The following is a 7,769-nucleotide window of genomic DNA, read 5'->3' on the forward strand; positions in this document are numbered from 1 at the left end:
CGGTTACTCTATAAGAGATAAAACTTATTCTAAATTAATAAATCTTTTTTTTTTCAGGTGGAAAAGTGAGTCCCGCTAGAAAGTGGTCATAATCTTGATGTTACGGACCTAAAAGTGCAAATATAATCCGTTGAGGTTTTCTTGGACCTAAAAGTGCAAATATAATTCAAACGACTGCTTCAATAAATTAAACTTATTCATTTGTGTTTTAGTCCACCCGCGAACCTCGCGGGTTCTTAAACTAGTGTATGTATAATTTGATGGATTGGATGTGAATGCTCTTAGCAATCCTAATCGGCGATTCCTCTATCAAACGGCGATTCCTCTCCTCCGAAACCCTAATCGGCGATTCCTCTCCTCCTGACCCTTTCAATCGATTCCTCTCTCTCTCTCTCTGAAGATCATCACCGACGAAGTCATCGAACATGTCAATATTGTGATTACATTTGATTATTAGATCCACATATCATAACCCTCTCTTTTCACGAACCCTAGCAAAATCACAGTTCGTCGTCTCCATGTTTTCACCCAAATCTCCCAATGGTGGTTGTCGTACGATCCATCAATCTTGCACGCTGGAAACCCTAACAAATTCTCTCCCACAATTGATGATTTCTGGTCCTAGCCAGTCATGTAAGTTGTACTCAACTTTAATTATTATAATGTTGTGTGTGACAGAGCAGTGATTAGAGGGAGGAACATCAAACTTTTGTTTCTTCATCTCGGTAATTTTTGGTCCTGTATCCATAGTTTTTTTGTTTGATCAATTGTTGATTTGTATAGTTAGATGGGATTTGCTTAATGGCGAAACTCAGAATCTCAGATGTAATGACGGAACTCAGAATCTCAGATGTAATGACGGAACTTAGTGCCCTGGTTATTTTGTAAGTTTGTTTATTTTGGTGTTTGTTGTTTATGGGATTTATGTTATGACATTGTTTTTTTTATTGCAAATGTTTGGTCAGATCTTCAGTTCCAAACCTGTTTTGGCATCACCGGTAACTGGCTACAGAAGCAGGTTATGCGGGAATACAGGTTGGCAACGACTATTAGTTATCTGTTGGGTTGAACTTTACTAATAAGCCCTTTCAATCATTTTCAATTACAGTGATAGTTTAAATTTAAATTTCCAGGCCTGGTGAGGTAGGACTTGGGAGGGGGGTTATGGGCATAAAATGGAAGGTGGAGGCACTAAAAAAGCCAGGTTAGTCATTTGGCTTTGAAAGCTTTCCTGGTTGGTTAGTCTTCCTATATTTTGCTCTTCCTTATTTCTGCTTTTCATGGTTAAAATGCAAGAAGCCTGATGTTTATGCAGCCTCTAAGAGGAGATCCATTTAGGGTAAGCTTTTGTTTATGTTACCTAATCGTTTGTTAATTACAAATAAAAGATTAGAATAGAGATCCAAATGCCTCCTTTTAGCACATGTTTGAAATCGATTGATGGTTAGTTTTAGTGATACATCTTAAGAGTCTTATTATCATTTGGTAGAATTGCAAGTATAGGGAACACCGATGGGACCCTAAGCGGCTTATAGGATCGGGTGGCATGCCCTCATCACATTCTGACATTCTGCAACGGTAACTGCTCTTGCGGTTGCTGTTGGTTTACACGATGGCCTTGGTGGTTCAAGCTTTGCTACTGCCCTGATTTTAGCTATTATAATATGATATTTTTTAGTTAATTTCTTCATTCTTTTTTAGTTTAGCATATGTATTTGGCTATTAAGTTGTATATCCAGGTCATTAATTGAATGTATGCAAAACAGAATCTGATGAATTGCTTAAAATGCATATAAAATATGGATTTGCATAGGGGAATGTTATTTGCCCAGATCAATAGTTTTATTGTTGTTTTTTATCCTAGCTACTAGCTATTGACCAATATCTAAAATAGTAAAATGCCTCTTAAAAGGCAAAAAAATACCGTGGACCAAAATATAAGTTATCTAATTGATGTGTTTGCTAATGGGGAGAAAATTAAAATAGGATTAAAAATTTTCCAAAAAGGAAATTTTTATTCTTTTAAATGACCCAAAATGGGAAGTTTTGCATTTTTTTTGGGTGATAAAGGGAGTATATTATTTCTAACAAACAAAGCGAGTGATATATTTTTTATGTATTGCAGTATTCATCATTTACTGTGTGTTGCAGGCCTTTTTGATGAGGCTGGGAAACTTCTGGGTTCTGCTAGCAGCCCGATACAAATTTGGAAAGAAGGTGACTGTGTTGAGGTGATAACAGTTTCTTCAGTAGAAATTTAGGCCATCAATATATGAGGCTTGAATTTAAAAAAAAATTATATTCAGGATTATAATGCTAAAAATGATATTACATCATCACAAGACCCTTTAATAAGTGGACACTGACCTGATTGGTTGTCTCAAAAGTGCTTAATTTTATTAACCTTGAAATGATTTATGTTGATTTAACATTGTTAAACAAAGTTGTTGAAAATGTCATGTTCTGTTTAGGTTTGGTTGTTGACTTATGTAGTAGGATTCATCTAATAATATTTTGCAAAGAAGAAAGTAAAGAAATGATCGTCTCTTTTCATGCAAAAAAGGAAAATAACAGATACGGTTTTATTTGTCTGGATGTCACTACATTTTGACATGCTCTTTATGCTTTTCTTTTTTTTTTCTTTTTTTTTTTGAATAATTTGCAATTTCAGCAATCTTCAACTGATACCTGGCTTGCGATCTGCACTGCTGTTAAAAGAGCTTTATCCCTTTCTGATGTTGCTGGTGAAGAAGTAATTGGCATCGGTTTTGCAGCTACATGCTCTCTTGGTTAGTTTATTCTAATTCTATTAGCTGTGAAGTTAGTTATCAATGGTGGCAATTTCGACCTATTTACTTATGTATGATTCAGGTTAAGTTTTATCTCTAACGGGCCAAACAGGTAAATATTTAGCTGAAAAGGATACGGGTCAAATGGACCAAGAGTCATCTAAACTCTAAATGTGTCATTCTTTTAATGCATAAATTTCCTAATCATTTTATTAAAGAAAATAGAAAAGTTTTTAAATAACCTCATTATAATCATATTTGACTCGCTAATTAAATAGTTTTTTGAGGCAAAAAGTATAGTGGGTCAGTTCAACCGACCCATTTTAACCTGTCCAAAAAGTACTTGTTCTGGCCCATTAGCCAAACCCCCTCCCACCCCAACATTTTGCCACCTCTGCAAGTTAATCTTTAATTTTATATTTGGCCTGATTCATAATGGGTCAATGCTCAAGAGTTACTCGAAGTGTTTTTTTTTTTGCAGAAGACCTCCTAAATCATTTTCTTCAAAAACTAAGATTATTTTCTGAATTGCTCAACCCGCCCATTTTGCGACCTTTACCATTACTGATTTGATCTTTGATTTAACAATCGATTTGTTTCTTTATGCAAGTTGCTGTCGATTCTGAAGGTCAACCTGTTTCAGTATCTTGGAGTGGTGACACAAGAAGAAATGTAATAGTATGGATGGATCATAGAGCCGTAAAGCAAGCTGAAAGAATAAATTCCTTCAGTTCACCCGTTCTACAATACTGCGGTGGTTCAATTTCTCCTGAAATGCAGCCACCTAAGGTATTAAGTAGCTAAATGTCGATTTATAGTTCACCTTATACGTCAGATTTCAAAGAAATAGTAATCCAAAACTGATTATCTGAAACGAGTAAAATGATAACTTAATCTCATCCGTTGATAATTTGTTTCGTGGAAAGCAGGTGTGAAACTAATTACTACCCAAAACTGATTATCTAACACTTACATAATAAGATAATTAGAAGCAAAATCTCTTTATCCAAACACTAAAAATTGGAGTAAAGTACACGGATGGTTCCTGTGGTTTACCAAAATTTTGAATTTGGTCCATAGCTTTCCAAAAGTACACAGATGGTCCCTTTGGTTTGCACATTGTAACGCATTTAGTCCCCATATTTTTCCGAAAGTACATGGATGGTCCTTGTGGTTTGCACTGTGTAACGCATTTAGTCCCTAACTTGGACATGCTAGAACCTTTAAATTTGTTGGCTGGGGACTAAATGCGTTACAAATTGCAAACCACAGGGACCATCTGTGTACTTTTGGAAAGTTAGGGACCAAATCCAAAATTATGATAAACCACAGGGACCATCCGTGTACTTTTGGAAAGTTAGGGACCAAATCCAAAATTATGATAAACCACAGGGACCATCCGTGTACTTTAAAACTTGATTATGAATTGCATTCTTAATTCTTAATATTGTAGCTTTTGTGGATGAAAGGGAATCTGCAAGAATCTTGGTCAATGGCTTGGAGGTGGATGGACATTAGCAGTGGGTGAAATTGTATGTAACAGGAGGTGAAATTGTCAATTGCAGTGGGTGTGGACAAACATAGATGTGATTAACTCAGTGATCCTAAGTTGGCACAAATTGCTCTTAGGAATGACTTGAATAAGCTATAAGATCTCTTAACAGTATGTCAACGATCCAAGTATAGCAAGCAACAGGATGAAGAGATGGTAATGATTTATGAGCATTAATCATGTTTATTAAACCCATAAGTTTCTCAATTTGCTATCTATCTTGTCGAATTTTGTATCTAATATATAAAGTTTTTTCGCTTTTGTATCTAATATATATTCAGTTCTTTCTCATCATTCCTCATGTATAAGTTTTAGTACATCAGTTATTTGGGGCAACAAAATTACAGTAGTTTTCTTATCACCAGTTATTTGCATTAGGTTTATCAAAAAAATTCGGTTGTTTGATTGATCACTTCACCAGTTATTTGCATCTGAGTCTTATAAAAAGTGGATCTTTGGCGATATGTTTTGATATTTGTTTTGATAGGCGTTACGACTAAGTTCAAAGCTTTCAATTTGGGTATCGTTATCGAAAACATCTGGTACGATATGTTTCGATAATGGTACTGATTCGGACTGATATTTGAAGGTAAAAACAAGTACCGAAAACGCCAAATTTCAGTACCGAAGATATTTTGGTTCGAGAAATTTGGTACTGGTATTAAACCGATACCGATTCCGAATGTATCCGGTACCATTTATTCATCCGTACTTGAATTTATATACAAAAGATTAGTTTTATTTAAATTGTAACATGCAACTAAATTCCCACATATTAATAATCTTATAAATAGTAAATTTTACTATTTATAACAAAAAATGTATTATATAGTCATACAAATCCAGGATTTCTAATTGAGGGACACGTCGATTATCTTGATGAAGATAGAAATCACAGGTAAAACAATTTTTTTAAGTAAAAAGTTAAAGAAATTATATAGGATTATCAGTGAATGTCCTCACAAATTAAAAAAAAAAAAGCCGTTATACTTAAAAAAGTTTACATAATATTAAATTTTCAAAATAAATAATTAGTTTTTGGTTGAAGCCCACGTATTACGCGGGCATTAACCTAGTACATATATATTTTCTACCATTTCCTCCTTCAACATGAAACTTGTCTTAATTTCCTTCAACTAGAATTGAGACCCGCCGCAATGCGGCGGGGATTCTTTAGTTATGACTAAGTAGATCTAGGACTCGCACGTTATGTTAAACCTGTCAAACCGGAAAAATAGACGATGTAAAAACATTCACCCACACACGCATGTTGCGTCATGTTAACTCGCAAAATTTAGAACGAAATGTAAAAAAGTTAAACAAAAGACGCACGTTGCGATGTGTTAAGCCACAAAATTTAGAACCAAGCATAAAGTGAAAAATTTGTGGAAAATGAAAACTGTAAAGGACCAAAGTTGAAAGTAAAAAAATTTGTGAGGATAGATTGCAAAAGATAAAAAGTTTTGGGTTAAAAGTAAAAAAACAAATAGTTTCAGGTTAAAAGTAATTTATGAAATACTTTTGGGTGAAAAGTAAAAAAATCAATTTTTTTTGAAACCCCCAAAGGCAAGGTTACGACAACCAGATGCATAACGATTTTTTCTTTGGAAAACCCCCAAAGCACACGCCGCGTTGCGACGTGGCGTAAAACGGTGTCAAATAGTACTAATGTCACACAACCGTTATCGACCACCAACACTGACTCGACCTAGGGTTTGCGTGTTGCGACGAACCTGTCAAACATGGAAAAATAGAGGTAAAAATGTTGAACCACACATGTACGTTGCGTCATATTAACTTGCAAAATTTAAAACAAAACATAAAAAAATTGAACCACACTTGTACGTTGCGTCGTATTAACTCGAAAAATTAAGAAATATACGTAAAACGAAAATTTGCCAAAGATGAAAAGTATAAGTGACAAAAGTTGTGAAGTTAAATTGCAAATAATGAAAAGTTTTGGGTTAAAGTTAAAAAAAAACAAATTATGTAGGGTTAAAATTGCAAAAGGTAAAAACTTTTAGGTTAAAAATAATGAAAAGTTTGGGTTAAAGTTAAAAAAACAAATTATGTAGGGTTAAAATTGTAAAAGTTAAAAACCTTTGGATTAAAATTAAAAAAGGAAGTTTTTTTTTGAAAAACTCACAAAGCACATGTTACAAGTTGTTATGCACAAAAAGTTTGCTTATTTATATATGATATATACATACATTTTTAAGCAACGGAAGCATAAGTAACAATATATATAAATATGAACACTTTTATACCAAGAGTATCCACAATGGAACAAGATCACCAACATGCAAACACGAAATGAAACATCAACCATAGGGGGTTTAGATATACATTCGGTTAGTAAATAACCGGTTGAGACACCGAAGTTCAATGAACAAGTGCTAGTGATACGTACGAATGAGATGCGAGCGCGAACCCGTGTAGCGGCAGTAGAAGGGCGGGCTGGCGGCAGCGTCGATGGCGGCGACGGGCTACCCGAGGTCGGTTGTGGCCGGTTATGGGTGTGGGTATTATCAGAGTTTTATTTTTGGTTCTTCTAACCTCTAAAATGCAAGACCAACACTCATTTAAATAGTGAATGAATTTAAATAGTGAATGAAGATCTATGCATGTTTGCCAAGTGGCGGACATGAATAGTGTATGTAATGCCATTGGCCGAGATCTAGGTGCGCGACAAGTGGCGACACAAGAGTGCATGCGCGACAAGTGACATAGAGGAGTGTTCTTGTCTCACCCGGTCCATGTACCCGTCTCTCAGTTTAATACCCGCGTATCGTTCGTAATTATCAGTTAAATTCGTTAAATGGATTCTAGTTCGTTGCCTACAGTGTAACTCTTACGGGTCAAAATCTGATCGACAACGTTAACTTATAAAACCGGACATAAATATCTAACAGTTTCCTATATGTTTGTCTTTGTGATTGTTACTGTGTTGGTTACATTTGCGACCCGCCGCAATGCGGCGGGGATTCTTTAGTTATAACTAAATCGATCTAGGATTCGCACGCTATGTTAAACCTATGAAATGGGAAAAAATAGACGGTGTAAAAACGTTCACCCACACACGCACGTTGCATCGAGTTAACTCGCAAAATTTAAAACGAAATGTAAAAACTTTAAATCAAAGACGCACGTTGCGATGTGTTAAGTCACAAAATTTAGAACGAAGCATAAAGCAAAAAAATTGAGAAAAATAAAAACTATAAAAGACCAAAGTTGAAAGTAAAAAAAGTTATGAAGATAAATTGCAAAAGATAAAAAGTTTTGAGTTAAAAGTAATTTATGAAATACTTTTGGGTGAAAAGTAAAAAAAAAAATCAATTTTTTTTTTGAAAACCCCCAAAGCCAACGTTACGACAACCATATGCATAACCATTTTTCTTTGAAAAACCCTCAAAGCACACCCCGCGTTG

The 7,769-nt window shown here is 34.8% G+C and overlaps 1 protein-coding gene across 4 annotated transcripts; it reads left to right on the top strand.

The window, feature by feature from the left end:
- The first annotated feature begins 256 nt into the window (after positions 1-256).
- Positions 257-4,635, top strand: LOC110878397 (FGGY carbohydrate kinase domain-containing protein). 4 transcript variants are annotated; one of them, XR_004867063.1, is made up of 9 exons: positions 263-633; positions 784-884; positions 966-1,035; positions 1,134-1,204; positions 1,297-1,339; positions 2,152-2,231; positions 2,672-2,789; positions 3,400-3,578; positions 4,243-4,635. XR_004867063.1 is itself a non-coding variant. In XM_022126695.2 (8 exons), the coding sequence occupies exons 1-8, from the start codon at positions 519-521 to the stop codon at positions 4,315-4,317; spliced, it is 777 nt and encodes a 258-aa protein (XP_021982387.1). In that variant the 5' UTR covers positions 261-518; the 3' UTR covers positions 4,318-4,635. The 4 variants fall into 4 exon arrangements, 2 of the variants coding, with proteins under 2 accessions (XP_021982387.1, XP_021982385.1); XM_022126695.2 differs by lacking the exon at positions 1,297-1,339 and having other exon boundaries at positions 261-633; positions 784-852; XM_022126693.2 differs by lacking the exon at positions 1,297-1,339 and having other exon boundaries at positions 784-852; positions 4,259-4,635.
- Positions 4,636-7,769: the final 3,134 nt, after the last annotated feature.

The sequence above is a fragment of the Helianthus annuus genome, chromosome 9 (genome assembly GCF_002127325.2).
Source record: "Helianthus annuus cultivar XRQ/B chromosome 9, HanXRQr2.0-SUNRISE, whole genome shotgun sequence".
NCBI lineage: Eukaryota > Viridiplantae > Streptophyta > Magnoliopsida > Asterales > Asteraceae > Helianthus > Helianthus annuus.

Bases quoted from the DNA above. Each gene is read 5' to 3' on its own strand.
- LOC110878397 (XM_022126693.2), top strand. From the start codon at position 519: ATGTTTTCACCCAAATCTCCCAATGGTGGTTGTCGTACGATCCATCAA. The intron at 634-783 runs GTAAGTTGTACT...TGATTTGTATAG, and splicing joins TTCTGGTCCTAGCCAGTCAT to TTAGATGGGATTTGCTTAAT. The intron at 2,790-3,399 runs GTTAGTTTATTC...TCTTTATGCAAG, and splicing joins TGCAGCTACATGCTCTCTTG to TTGCTGTCGATTCTGAAGGT.